At 35.5% G+C, this 15,932-nt stretch overlaps 1 protein-coding gene across 1 annotated transcript in view; it reads right to left on the minus strand.

Annotated features, from left to right (window-relative positions):
- Positions 1-15,427, minus strand: part of l(2)05287 (WD repeat-containing protein l(2)05287) — a 31,135-nt gene extending 15,708 nt beyond the window's left edge. Inside the window, exons 1-10 of the mRNA XM_071589850.1 lie at positions 15,172-15,427; positions 14,872-15,070; positions 14,429-14,700; positions 8,765-8,952; positions 7,690-7,845; positions 4,871-5,073; positions 3,273-3,457; positions 2,957-3,117; positions 2,219-2,417; positions 806-984 (exon numbers count right to left, since the gene is read on the minus strand). Coding sequence (XP_071445951.1) covers positions 806-984; positions 2,219-2,417; positions 2,957-3,117; positions 3,273-3,457; positions 4,871-5,073; positions 7,690-7,845; positions 8,765-8,952; positions 14,429-14,700; positions 14,872-15,070; positions 15,172-15,278 — 1,849 coding nt within the window. The 5' untranslated portion in view covers positions 15,279-15,427. The remainder of the gene's footprint in view (positions 1-805; positions 985-2,218; positions 2,418-2,956; positions 3,118-3,272; positions 3,458-4,870; positions 5,074-7,689; positions 7,846-8,764; positions 8,953-14,428; positions 14,701-14,871; positions 15,071-15,171) is intronic.
- Positions 15,428-15,932: the final 505 nt, after the last annotated feature.

Raw genomic sequence — 15,932 nt, forward strand, 5'->3', positions numbered from 1 at the left:
TGAAGAAGCAAAAAATAATGTGTAGAATGGTGCTGAGTTTTTAAAACATTTTCCCTAACTTATCTTCATTTTACTGTCCCCAGGCCTACTCTTACGGCCAGCTTGTTTTAGCCCAACTGTTAACTACATGCGCTACAAAAATACATGTATTTAAGGGCATTCTCTCCATCCCAAACGATTTCTCTACAGCATGATTAGACAACAAATGTACTTTAGTGCTGAACCTTGTATATACTATATACCCATTTCAGTAATGGTAGATGCCTGCATTCTTTGAACAGAATATAAGTGAATCTTGATCAAATTTAGGAGAATGAATCTTTTCAGAAAGTTGGTTACCATAGTCGTGGTTCATAATGAGAGAGATCAACAAAAAATGATTGTCTAATATAAACATATTTCACAGTAATTAAATCATTAGCAAATACATATCACATTTATAATATAAAAAATACATAAAATTTCAATTGATGTTCAAGTCTTGCTCAGTTTCTTTGTTTCCCTCAGTTATCAGTAGTATCATGTATTCATTGCCTTAATAGAAATTCTTGATATTTCTACAGTATCTCTGTTTACTCAATAAAGATAATCATGCAGGTTTATCTCAGACACTCATTTCAATGAACTTTGATGGGTGTGGACACTAAAGTCTTTTAGACCATGGACAAAATTATCTAGACTTTGTACTAGTGTTCCTAGTTTGTGCTAGTTCATTGAGATCACTTTGATATTAAATTTTTATTTTTGAGAATTTTTGCTCTAAAAAATCTCTTCTAGCTTTAGAAAAACGACAAGAGATACTTACAATCACCACTGCAGGTAAAAACTGCCATATGACTGGAGAATGGATCAGCTGTCAGAATACTAACTTCGATTGGAACAGCCCAAGTCATAGTCAGACTAAAGATATTCCAAACAATAATACACTCTGGCAATAAGATGACTGTGAGATGGCAGCAATCACCACTTCCAAATTGTAATTTCCTTTAAAAAGAGAAAACCAATGACTTTAGAAAACTTACATGCACAAAGCCATGCGGGTGACGAGGTCTGTTCAAAAAATTCCAAAACTTTGTCTATTTTTTCATCCACTTGGAGGCTGTGTGTCAGCGGAAACTTCCCAAATAACCACTTTCAACCACTTTGTTGGTATCTTGTTTTGCCGGTGAGCTACAGCCATTTCTGTGAAGGAGTGTTCATGGTGTGGGGCAAAATATTGGATTCACAGAAATGAGCTCTTTGAAGAAGCAGCATTGTTCTGTGAGACTGCTTGAAACTCTGCAAATCCTTCACGGAAACTTATGAGTTAATTACCACTGCTTATGGTGAGGATGCTATGAAACATACCAATTGTTATGAGTGGTTTACCTGGTTCAAAAAGGGGCAGCAATCAGTGGAAGACGATGAACTTTCTGGAAGATCATCAATGCCGATTGATGACTGCCACATCACAAAAGTGAACAATCTTATTCATGCAAATCGACGTTTGATTATCAGGTAACTTGTGGCACCTCAATTGGTTCGTGCTATGAAATCCTGACTAAAAAATTGAAGATTCATCGAGTGATACCCACCCCTTAAGTTCAGAGAGTCAACATGGAGTACTATCTGGGGTTTATAAAGTGCATAAGAGAGAGCATTTGGCAAAAATGGCCCAAAATTTGGAGGAGCAGCAAGTGGTTTTTTTCAAAACAAGGCCATTGTGCTTCCCCACCCACCCTAATCACCAGACCTGGCCCCAGTTGTCATTTTCCTGTTTCCTAAAATAAAACCCTTCTCAAAGGAAAAAGATTTGCCACCATTCCAGAGGTACAGGAAAATTTGAGCTTATGAGTATTCTGGAATAAGCATTCCAAGACTGTTTCAAAAAGTGGAAACACCATTGAGATAAGTAAACATAAATGCTGTAGAGGAGACTACTTGGAAGGGGACCCTGATCAATAATTTATTAGTGAAGTATTTCTTTTGCAATAAATAAGTTCAGAAAATTATTGACCCCACCTCTTCATTCAAACAACTTCATCATTTGAAGAATAACTATAAATCCTGTAGGTCCTTGATCTATGTATAGCGGACATAATACAAGTTTTAATACATAGAAAATTTTTTAACCATGTTATTAAAAATACATTCTAATTCAAATGTAGATAAAATACTCAAGTTCTAATTTGATTTTGCTAGCATGATTAATTAATCAGAATTATAAAAAACTTCTTACCGAATATTTTGGTGGTAATCAGGGTGAGTTAAGCTAGACTTCAACTCATTAGCATCTGGCACCCAGAGAGTAAGTGTATAGGCAAAAGCAGCTCCCAAAATTGACCCATCGGATGAAAATCCTACATCACCAGATGGAAGCCCTTTGTATACTCCTACACTCTCACAATGCCACACTTCTCCACTTTCTCCTTTTCCTTCTATGTTACCAGAAAAACAAGAAAGAGTTAATAATTACAGTAATAATAAAAATAAAATAGGGAAAAATAAATATTTGTTCTAAAGGGACTTACCCTAATGCAAGCAAAATGAATAGGATATTTCATCCAGTTTTCAAGAAGAGATTCCACCACACTTGGTACAAAGGACTTTATTCTAACTATAGCAAATTAGGTAATAAGTATCAATTCAATGCTTGAAATAATATACCAAAATATAAAGTTTTCTGAGTACATTTAAAAGTCAGCCCCTTCTTACCAAATAAAGCTGTCTTTCATGTACCTAGTTATTCAATCACACTGAAAGCATCTTTTTCTTCTCCTTCATAAATTGTGATGTTTGGAATTGAGGGCAATACTGTACGGGGTTTTAAGATTTTAACCATGTTTGACTCTAACTTCCCAACAATTAAAGAATCAGAAAGATACGTTGTCCAATAAAGCGTATTTCGGTATTCAGGAAAAATGAGGAATTTCACTAGTCGCAATTAACCGTATAAAATTAAATAATTGATATTTACCCCTGACAGTTGAGCTGTCCATTAAAGTCCAAATCTTGAATTTTTCATCCTCACCGGAAGTAACAGCCATTAATTGATAAAAGTCTTCTGTGCCAGGTTTCATTTCGAGAGCACATATTTCTCCTATATGTGGGGACTCAATACAAGTATTGAGGCCAAAGCTAAAATGCAAACAGATACACTATGAAGTATATGCAAATGATAAAGAAGGAGTCATCAAAACACCTAGAAGTTTGTGTCTGAAATTAACATTTTTGAGAATACTAGAAAACATTCAATTACAATATAATACTTAAACAAAATAAAGACTACTTACTTTTGCTTCTCCTCATTAAACCTCCAAAACTTCAGCCTTGATTCCAGACTAAAATCAGGATCCTTCCTCACTTCAACTGTTGCCATCCAATTTCCATTACATGAGAATGCAACGTGAACAACCTCGGTGTTGTAAATCGTTCTATTCCGTTCTTGCGTTAAGAAGTTCTGGCCCACTACGTCCAGCTGTAGAGTAGAATACGGTAAAACTGTATATTTCAGGGGCTTAAATTATCATACATATATTTCTTTTCAAAATTGTTCCCTAATTAGAATAGGTACATTTGTACTATTATGAACTGAAAAGAATGACTACAAAAAGCGGTTCACTCACTCGATGTAAGCCATGTCTTTACTCAGTTTTCCTGTCACCAATTTTATAATATTTCCCCTCTTTACAAATGGCTCTTTACCCACTGAACTTCTCCTTACGCCCCCACTACTATGCCCATTTTTGTACAAAATCCTGCCTAAATTAGTGAGGTGCTCCATCCTTTGTAGTTAATTCAATTCAACTTTAATTTTTATCTCATTACACTACACAAGGTTTTCATTACTTTGGCTTTATGTGATTAAAAGTTGCAAGTGTGTAATTCTTACCATATAGAAGTCATCTTGCACTTCAGTACAGTATGCACCTCACATGCCACTGCTGATCAATGATTTTCAAAATCATAAACTAAAATTGGTGAACTAATATTGAACATGATATTCAAATCAAATGAGACTATACCAATTCATACTGGGATCAGGATAGTGCAGTGGCTAATGTACAAATCAACAGGTTCAAATCCCGGAGACAGCAGATTTTTTTCAGTGGTATCCCAATCCCTACTTGAGGTGCTTTGTGGAGAGTACTTTGAGTGAGTACGACATCCGTTAAATAGGACGTTAAACTGCAGACCCCTTGGCACCTTTCGACAAGAGTAGGCTAATGCCAACGCCAGGTTTCTCTACACCTTTTCTTTCCCATCCATCCCTAATGGTGCAAATGACATTAGCTGTTGGTTGCCTCCCTTAAAACTAATACTATCAATTCATACTACTTAGCAACAATCCCAGATTCTAAGTGATAGTTATTTCTATAGATGAGCTAGTATCCTTCTTTACTGGAATGAACACTTCTGAAATAAGCATTACTAAACTTAATAATATTAAACATATCATGCATGCAAACAATGAATTTTCTCGCTCAAGCACACTTATTCAGGTTGAAAATATGTTATATGACAAGACAATCTCAGTATGCTGCTGGCAAATATTTTAAATGAAAATCAATGTCACCAAACAACCTTTTGATGGGGCAACCCCACAGTCTTATTCAAAATAAAAACGTAATACTCGGCTTATACCTAAACATTACGACACCAAAGGTACTAAATAATGATAATGATGCTACCCCATTTATTGGTAACAACACAAACTCTGAAGCAGTATTTTACTCAGTCTACCTGCACAAGTAATAACCAACAAGTAAGAAAGATCTGTTAAAGTTAAGTTAGTTATAATTATAAAAAATGACAGGTACTTCATTCACATTTTCTTCTTCCAACTTACATCTGTAGCACCAACATTAAGATAATACTCTGTAAAACTTACATTATACAGAAGACTGTTTGTGTAAGCTGAGAAGAATTGGAGGTGCCCAGAGAGGCCATTCAATACCAAACTCTTCGTTCTGGGATCGAACCTCATCTTGTTGATGCCCATTGAGTGAGTTTCTTTGCTACCAATGTTCACATTCCAAGTAAAGTTTTGTATAACTTTCTCAATTGTTAACCGTGGACTAATCAGCTGAATACCTAAATCAAACAAATAAGTAAAATAAGAATTAATACAAGATTCGTAAAAAAATCATTAACACAAATTAACCTAAGGGTCGGTTTGGTAGTTGACGGTAGAGTTCACCCAGGACTAAACCCAATGATGTGTGAAATTCACACATCAGGGTAGGAGGACCAGTTCCTTCCCTGTGCCAGCTATAGTTCCCCAATAAGATCTGGTACCCAAAAAAATCACACAGCTTGAGTGGAGCTGAGGGTACCCAGAGAGGCTTCCCCGGGAATTGAACCCAGTAGGATTCAGTGCAACATTTCTTTCCTTAAAATTCCTCATTTTTACAAACTTTTCATGGCTGTTTATTTGACTATAATTTTGTGACATCATACAACAAATCCTGAGAGTTCCTCGCCACCATGAGCACTTTGGAGGAGAGATTTTTACAACAGAATGATGCTACTTGATGATGAGGTATGGAGCTCTGCTTATCAACGATATTGTCATTTCCATATTTAGTCCATATCTGGCAAAATTAAATTAATTGTTTTGCATTTACCTAAATCCATTACTTTTTTCAGCATTAAGCTATTGTTTTAAGTATTTCAATAGTTTTTTTTTGTCAATTTTGAGATAAATAAACATGTAAAATCTTGATATAAATAAAGACAGATGAACTGAAATAAATCATAATCTTTATATGTGATTAGATGGTTGCTACACAATAGATATCATCAAAAAATATTAAAAACACAAACCAATTAGAATATTTGAATGCATTACCTATGAATAGCATTTATTTTAAAGTATCAAGTATTTTATTATACTAATAGGTGCATAAGTGTAAATAAAAAAAAGCTAAACACTGAAAATTTTTTATCTAAAACTCCTCAAACAGGTTTCCTGAACACCACTAGTTTTCTTACAGTCTAATATACGAGGGTCATCCGGAAAGTAGTACCCGTTCGTGCCGCATGAAGTGCTGACGACGCGAGTAGCCGCTGGACGAGGTCAGATAGCTTCAGTGGCTTGTCTGCCTTCTCTGAGCCAAGTTGCGTGACGCTAGCATTGCCTGTGTTGTTTCTGTGATTGTTTACAATGTTTAAAAAAATTGAGAACGCCGCCAGTTGTGAAGTGAGGGCAGTGATTAAATTCCTCAATGCAAGAAACGTTCGCCCATGTGATATTCATCGCCAATTAAAGGAGGTGTATGGAGACAATGTAATGGACGAGTCGTCTGTTCGGCGGTGGTGTCGCAACTTCAACATGGGGAGGGGGAACACACACGATGATGAGCGTTCGGAGAGACCGTCTGTCATTACAGACCAACTGGTGAGCTCAGTTGACGAATTCGTGAGGAACGATCGGCGCGTCACAATTGATGACATCTGTGAGCATTTTCCCAATGTTTCTCGAACAATTGTTCATGAAATTGTTAAACACCATCTGCATTATGCAAAAATTTGTGCAAGATGGGTCCCTCGCGTATCTCAATGAGCTGGCGGCGAAGGACTATGCAGCAGGAATACAGAAACTTGTCACACATTATGACAAATGCCTTAATTTGCTTGGAGATTATGTTGAGAAGTAGTTTCAAGTATCCTCTTTCAAATAAAATTTTTTATGTTTGTTAATATTTACTTTTGTGTCTTTATTTCACGAACGGGTACTACTTTCCGGATGACCCTCGTATCTTAAAGAATTACTTATATTTATAAGAATTGTTTATATGTTAAAGAATTTCCAGTTTCGGCTTGATTCTCAAAACTTAATTTTATTTCTAACTTCTTAAAGCTATGTCATAAAGAAAAAAAATAAGGTAAGTCAAAAGCTATGTGTGTTTTAATGACATAAAAATCTACTCTTGTCCAAAAAAAAAGTATAATGTTTCATAGATTTCAGATTGTCAAACTGACACATAAATAGATCAATTATCTTTTAAAAATTAATTAGCATACACCAAGAATTAACAATTTACCACCAAAACCTAATTTTAATGATCTAATATACATAATATACACATCAAATGGAGTAAATGGCATAAAACTGGAAATCTGTACTTTCACCAGCAAAGGATAAAAATTTTGTTTCAGAGGAAGTATTTTGTGCATCATTAACAAAGAGCTAAAACATAAGTTCCCTAAAATTGAATGAACCCTGGGTACTCCGGATGTAGCCACAAACTCCTAAGATATGGAATGATTAACTTCTATCATGTAAGACATTAGATGATGTTTAGCAAATACATTACTTGTACCACTAACTTCATGACAAATACAGAAATATTCAGTTTCAAAGACTGTTTGCATATCAGTAAAAATACATTAATTTGAATGCTGTTTTCCATTATTTTTGACACAAAATATTGATATTCAAGTACATAGGTTGCTACCAAAAAAATTATCGAAGTGTTTCCTGAACAATTATAGTTGATGCAATCTGATCACAACTTATTATAATTTCCTTCGTCATGTGTAATGCAATGGTCTTGAGACTAATTTTTATATTCATCATTGCATTAATGTTGCCCAGGCATATGCACATTATAATTCATAAAAATATTGTACGAACTTGGAAGTTATATTTAAAACTTTAGCAGTGGCAAAGTTGCATCAAGATACGATGTGGCAAATACAACTTACTATTGTCGGCCATTGATGCTGCCACCAATTGGTTCCCAGGAGAGACAGCCAAGTGACTGATGGGTGAACCCATCCTTGGCAGGAAATTCTTTTCTTGGTATTCCAACAACCACCTAACCATCACACATTCTCCACCTCCACTAAACAAGGAAGTTCCTAAGGAAAAAAAAACAAAAATATTGAAAATTGGACCATAAGTCAAAACAAACAATTCTAACAAATCATCAACAAGATGAATGCGTTTTTAAAATCATTTCTGCCTTGAGCTTTTTATTTCACTTATTGAAGCCTGATAAAGATATATCTATAATTATTAACACTACCAAGTATTTATGCACATAATCAACATGGGCAAATGTCTAATTTTATATTCACAGAGAGTGGTCATTTTCAGCTGTGAGTATACACCAACACCTATCAGAAATAAAACTTACAAAAATCCATTGCGAAATCCAATAAAAATAGACTTTTTCAGGAAAAACATGCTTACATTCCAAGAGTCAGTCCTGTTAACTTCTCCACCAATAAGATTAGTTCATAAGGAATAAAATGTAATAATTTGATTGATAAGTGGTATAAAATTATCTGTAACAGCTTAATTTTATTTTAATTTATCATTTTATCCTGCTGATTGATTGATGTTAATAAGATGGCAATTTTCTTGTTTTGTGAAACAGATGTGTTTGGAAGTTTCCTCCAAGTGTACTTTAGTTTTACTGACTGATTTTATCGTGATTACTTGGGACTTGTGTGCCATCAGACACTGTCTATCGGCACAATTCGATTTTAATAAATAAACAAAAATTGTAAAATAATTCCAAAGCATTTCTACAGAGCATTAGCAGCTTTTACCTTACATTATTGGGATCACCATTTATTTCAGATTTCAATATTCTGAGACTTTTCCAAGGTTTTCATGGATGGCATTTTCATACCTTATTTACTTACCAATCCTTAAAACTAAACTGGATAACAGTAGGCCCAAGTGTTATTGCTTTGGATAAATTTATATGAAATTTTATATTCTTCGTTTGTTAAAGTTTAGCTTAGATATTAAAAACTATTACTTGATTACCTGTTTCTGAAAAGCAAATGGCATTCACTGGTAGAGTATGCCAATGGTATACAGATCTTGGAGGAGTTCCTTGCTCAAAAAATCCTCTCCATATTGTAATGCATCCATCTATACCACCAACTGCTAAAATATGGTCACTCTTGTGAGCTGCAATGCAAGTGTATCGCCGCTCCGAATGGACAAAAAGCCTAAAAATAGAAATAGACCATCAAATGTTAGCAATACAGAGCAAGTTGACTCATTTCACAAACTACATTCTTGCCCTTTAATGTTATTTTGAGAAAAAGCATATGGGGGAAATAGGCCAAAAGAAATTGAAATTAAACCACTTGGCTTTTCCACATAAAAATAAATTTTTATTTACTACCTAGGTTTTGTTATGGTACAACATCATCAGGTAAAAATACAAGTCAAACCCAGTATACCTTCGGATGGAGGAGAAGAGGAGGGCGGAAGGAAAGCAAGGATCGGTTGAGGTACGGATTAATACAATGTTGAAAAAGGTTTTGCTTGGCGTCAGTTTGGCAGAGGAGTAGGGGAATGGGTAATGTGAACAGGGAGAACGGCCCAGGGTAATTCATCAGGTGATTAAGTAGAAAGCTGAGAGGAGTTACTACATTGTTGAAAAAGTTTGCTTGGTGTCAGTTTAGTTCGTAGATGGGTGAGGAAAATACAATAACAGGGAACGTGAAAGGTGAAGAAAATCATTGGTCGAAAAATCTCCGTAATCCATGTGCTGAAGTATTCCTAAAAGCTCCAGTGCGTCGAGGCGGTGACATTTCTTTTCAAAGTGCAGAATTTTGGGGATGAAATCACTGCTGTGGCCACAATCTCTCAGGTGCTTGGTGAAGAGTCACGTGGAGATGCTGTTTCTAAAGCATGCTCGGTGCTCCTGAACTCTCGTCTCGAATCGCCTTCCCATCTGGCCTATGTATATCTGGTTGCAGTCTTTCCAGAGGAGTTTGTACACCCCATTCTTGTGTATGGGTTCAACTTGGTCCTTCCTGTGGCATAACAGATTGCTTAATTTTGTTTTATAGTAAGTTGGTCTCATCTTTTCTTTTGGGAGGATTCTCCACCACTGTGGCTGGTTTTCTGCAGATGTGGGAGAACTATACAAGGCTAACTTGGCTAAACAGGATAGTTTCTGGTTGTAAAGTTTATCAATAAACACTTCTCTAAACCCATTCCTCACTGCTATCTCTGTTTTATGATGCTGGGTTCTTAAAGTGTGTTCTCTGTAGACATGGAGATGGAACATGCTTTGTGTAACGTGGCATGGAAAGCCGATAATTTTTTGAGAGAAGTAGTGCATTGAATTATAGGGAATGACTTCATCTGCATAACACTTCTTCCTGAAAATGGAAAAATCAAACCTATTGTTTTTGGCGGAAATAGTTAAGTCTAGAAAGTTGAGGGAACCCATCTGCTTCCATTCCGGGGTAAATTTTATGTTTATCTCTGGAAATGAGGAAATTCAAAAAACTGTCTAATCATCTGTCAGATCCCGTCCAGATGCAGAAAACATCATCTACATATCTATACCAGCAAAGGATATTTTTTATGAGGGAATTCTCTGAGGATAACATTAGTTGCTCAACATTGTCGAGGTAAATGAGGACAACATTGTATTAATCCCATCTCTCAGCCTGCTAATTTTTCAATATTGCCAATCCTCCGCCTCCTCTTCCTACCTCAACCAATCTTTGCTTTCCTCCTCTTTCCCTCCATTCAGAGATATATATACCAGGTTTGACTTGTATTTTTACCTGATGATGTTGTACCATAACGAAATCTAGGTCATAAATAAAAATTTTTTCTACGCGGAAAAGCGAAGTGGTTTAATTTCAATATGAAGATTTTCCACCAATTGATGCCAGAAACTGCTTTATTTAGGCCAAAAGAATAAATATAGCGAATTACAATATCTATTGGGAAGAAAAATGAAGAAATGCATTTATATTTGTATTTGAAATGGTAGAAGGTAATGGTTTAAGTGCATTAAATATGGATCATATATATTTAAATTGTACATTGGCGTATAAATATACATAAGTATCAAATGATAATGAAATTCCAAAGAATTTTCTTACAAAGAAACGACTATATACTACCTTGATCAAAAAGTTCCCGGAATAACCACCGTGTGGCGCTCCCATCGTTCCGATTTGAGTTCTGTTTTTTTTTGTTAAATTGGTACATCTGTTGTTGATATTCCCTTTAAATCTTAGTGTCATAACTTGACATTTGCAAAAGTTACGGTCGGTTTTCGGTATGTCCATCAGTGCTTCCTGCGATTTTTCCATTACTTCCTCTCGGCTGCTAAAACGCGTTCCCCGTAATGGTTTTTTAACTCGATTGAACAGAAAGAAGTCACAGGGAGCCAAATCAGGTGAATTCGGTGGCTGTTGGATGGTATTTGTTGCATTTTTCGTCAAAAAATTACGAATAATGATAGCACTGTGCGACGGTGCGTTATCATGGTGCAAAATCCACGAGTTTTCTGCCCACATTTCTGGTCTCTTTCGGCGAATTGCTTCACGCAAACGTCTCATAACGCCCAAATAATACTCTTTGTTTACTGTCTGGCCTTCTGGCAAAAATTCATGATGCACTACACCGTTGTAATCCATGAAAACCGTCAGCATTGCCTTCTTTTTTGACTGAAAACGACGTGGTTTTTTTGGTCTCGGCTCATTTGGTGAACGCCATTCACTTGCCTGATGTCTGGATTGCGTGTCGTACTCATAAACCCACGTCTCGTCTCCAGTAATGATCCTTTTGATGAATGTGGGATCGGATTCAGCCTCGCAAATCATGTCTTTTGCGACGTCAACACTGTCTCTTTTTTGCATGAAATTGAGGTCTTTTGGCACTTGACAACTTTGCTGCTACACGACGGAAACCCAAATCATTAACCACAATGTCTTGGGCGGATCCATAGGCAATGTTCAAGTCCTCCGCTATTTCTCTGATGGTTAATTTGCGGTTATTGACCAACATTTCTTTTACTTTATCAATTTTTTCACCGACTTTCGATGTCGATGGTCTGCCACTGCGTTCATCATCTTCGATTGACTCACGACCACTTCTGAACCGCTCGTGCCACTGGTAAACGACCGTTTTTTTTAGAGAATCGTTGCCGAAACACTTTTCCAACATTTCCAACGTCCGTGCGCCACTAAATCCGTTTTTTACGCAAAATTTAATACAAGTTCGTTGTTGCAAATTTAAATCCATTTCTGCAATTGTAAAAAATCGCCAACACACACAGAGATAGATGTACTCTTGGCTACGTAACTTTTGCAAATGTCAAGTTATGACACTAAGATTTAAAGGGAATATCAACAACAGATGTACCAATTTAACAAAAAAAAACAGAACTCAAATCGGAACGATGGGAGCGCCACACGGTGGTTATTCCGGGAACTTTTTGATCAAGGTAGTATTTCATCAGATTATAAAATACAGTAATACCTTAATGCATATAGGCTCTTGGATGCAGCTATATTTTATTCGAAATAACCACATTAAAATTGATATCAGAATAGTTATTGCACATTTGGAGCGCTCTTAGAGAAAATTTCCCTCCTTTCTCCCTATTTCATTAACTAATCATAAATATGCATTCTGAAGAATGGTGAGACAGGCACAAAACCATCATATTTTATCGATAAATACTAATATATATAAACAAAAAATTCTAAATGCTTGTTATAATAGTATCAGTTGCACAAGAAAAACCTTAAAAACTGCATCAGACAATTGTAGGGTAGGCCAAATATCATTTTTTTCAAATACTTTCCCTTACTGACACTGAACTCGCTAACTCTCCGATATTACTTTGAGCAGTCCAGTCCGATTTTAATGTAAGGCATTCAAATATCCATATATTTCTTCTCATTAATATAAATATTAACACAAAAGCTTTCTTGTGTAATTACAAAACACTTGAGAAATGTTGGTGTTGCATTCCTTCCACTTAAAAATTCTCTTTTATCATATGCACTGCAAATTAAAGGAGTTGCCATAGAATAGGAGAATCAGGTTTAAAAAGTTATGGCTTCCAGTCTTGATGAATTTGAAGCATAAAAACTTATATACAATTATTGTCAAGAGGATGGCTCTCTTAAAACTTCATCTGTACTCTTATTCTCCATTAGTTTCCTCCTCCCATGTTTTCTCTCAGTTCTTCAGCATTCCCTGGATATTAATTTACTGTTTTGTGGAAAATGTTTACAATCTCATGTTTTCTCATTAATAGATGAAATTTATTCTGACTGGACCATTGAATTAGTATCGCAATGGAGAACTGTTGATTTTTTATCACAATATAGTTCATTTTCGAATTACTAATTTAGAGGGAATTATTTTGATTCCACTACTCTTTGAACTACGTACTTAATAAATAATAATAAATTTACTGAAAGCTAAAATGTAATTCTAAAAATCATTATTCATTCTATGAAGTCATTTCAATTGATATTGGTTCCCTCGTCCATGCAGCAATTCAGCAGAAAATCAGCAAATTTAATACAGCTCCCTTTCCATCTTCAAAGACAATCCTTGCCTCAATACACCATTCCAGGGTTCAGCGGAGCCCTTGGTTACAAGGCAACACCGGCAGTCGCATTTTGGTGCTTATGCCCATATTTACTCCATAAATTTTGAAATAATTACGTAATGGGTTTACTTTTTAAACATGCTAGACCAACTAGTGTAAAGTTTATAGGCAATAGCAGCAGTGGTCATCATATATCGGGCCAACCTTATTATGTTTGTACTTGACAAATAAATTGATGTTCACAATATTGGCTTTTTAGTAGGGGGCAATTCCAAATTAGCTACTACACCAAAATATGTATCAAAATTTTCTATTTAGGAGCATTTATTTATTGGAATAATTTCAAGTTTTCATTACACAGTTTTTTTTTCAAATCTTAAATGTTTGAAGCATGAACGCAATGAGAGAGTTGCAAAGTGCCAGGCACTAGTAAATAAATGGAATTAACTCCAGAATGTTTTATATCGGTAGCAGTATCAACATCCTGGGCAGTAGAGATGAGTGATAATATTGCATTACACCTTAAAGTTGGCAAGATACTAATGACATTTTGTTATACAAATTTTTTTTCACCACCTAGTCATATCCATCGTTTTGTGTCAAAAATGAGTAAATTTCCAGAATCAAAATAAAATTATACGTCAAATACAGACATTGACTGAGAGAGACAATGCACAAAGGAAAATTATCTAAATACACTTAATTCGTAAGTTCAACAAATTATTAGTCAAACAGAGGAATTGAAGGGCTTGCAGAAACTAGGTAAGTGTTGTACACAGTGTTTTCTTTTTCCCCTCGGAAAAATTTTGTTTCATATATCATGACAGAGAGATTCTCATCCAAGCCAAAACGATATGATTACTAATACAAGGGATTCCAATGCCACTGTTTTAGATATTTTTAAACTTTTTTTAGAGATAACTTTGGTCATGTAAAGTTAAGTGAAATTTTGATACTGTAACAGATCAAATTACAAAATAACATATAAAGATATGAAATAACTAATAGTAGCATCCAAATTTCTTCGGGAGGAGGATGAAGCAAATCATTTTAATGAGTATTATCAAAGTGTGCATAATGGCTAGGTAATAGCAACTTACCTCACAATTTTTCCGTTCCTCAAATTTACTGCATACACGTTGCATTTATAAATTGTGCCTACATATTGGCTATTTTCTTGTCCACCAACAGCAAAAGAACTTTGTGAATTGTTCAATTTCACTTTAATTTCGTCAAAATCCTTACAAGAAGACTTAAACCGGAGTAGTTGTTGGAACTTTTGTTGCTCTTTCCACAAAACAATAAAAATGTCTTTCTCTCTCCCGAAAATGTGACAACCAGTAATTTTGCCGGCGTCGGGTAATTCTAGTACCTATATTTTCAAATGCATCCACAAAGTTCATCATTACTGCCAAACTACATACAATAAAATCCATTAAAAGAAAAATTATTGCAATAATGACAGGCGAGGGCGTTACCCTGTAGCCAGAGGCCGGCATTTCTGACCGGACACGGAAACATTCTTTCCTTAATCCATACTCACTCTTTTCTCCTGGATGACAGCAGAACTGCAATCCCAGAAAATTACTTCTCCTTTTTCTGAGCATGCTGCTAACGAGTCGGATTCTAATAATAATTGAAGGCTTGAACACCTACTAGAGATCCCACCAAATTCGAACAGAACACTGCCGGTTTGTGTGCTATACGCTCGAACACTATTGCCCCATGCCACATATAAAATCCTGTAAAATTGTAAAAGAACAGTTGAAAAAGGAAGTGAAAATGCATGTCAAACCACGCATTTTAATGAACTAGCATTTGCTACAAGACGACCTGTACTAACCTACTATCCGAGGAGAAAACAGGTGGTAATGAAACAATGCTCCCACCGCCTTTCCTTTTCATTACCAGTCCGTCAACGTCACACACGTGGGTATTTGTTTCAGCCATTTTTCCATTTAATAGTCAACTATTCTTCTAAGCCATACACTACCTGCTGAAATTAAAACTAATTTTTACATAAAATAATTCATGTCCTCCGCAAATTAAAATTAATATCCTCCGCACGGACACAGCCACGCGGGGTCCGCTGTTTACAATTTCCAATGTCTTGCGAATTACGACGTTCAACTATGAATAACAGCTATCAAACAACATGCGGGAACCTCCCGTCTGTGAAGTGGCGTTATTCAATGCGAGTTTGTGATACGACCTAGATTTCCCGACTTTCCGGAAGGATTTTTCTCTTCCAAATGGCAGATATGAATAAGTAGTTCCAAATAACCATTGTCAATAAATCAAAGTTGCCACATTTTCGAATTGTTCCCAGGGCTCGATAGGTTGCCGATCTAATTAAAAAGGAGTACTTGAAAATGAATGGAGAAAATCCCTTAGTGAAATAAAAGAAAACATCTCTATTAATATATTTATTTAAGAATGTCCGTACATTTAATAATCACTCTTGCCTCCAAGGATTCTTTTCTGTATTTATTATGACTACTGTTTCGTTATAAGCTGCCATATCTGAAAGGAAAATTTTATATTTAATAAAAGCCTTTCATACGTTTAATACACTCTCATGTTTACTGATTAATGCCTTACCGA

The sequence above is a fragment of the Hetaerina americana genome, unplaced genomic scaffold (assembly GCF_022747635.1).
Source record: "Hetaerina americana unplaced genomic scaffold, ioHetAmer1.1.p SCAF_4, whole genome shotgun sequence".
Lineage (NCBI taxonomy): Eukaryota > Metazoa > Arthropoda > Insecta > Odonata > Calopterygidae > Hetaerina > Hetaerina americana.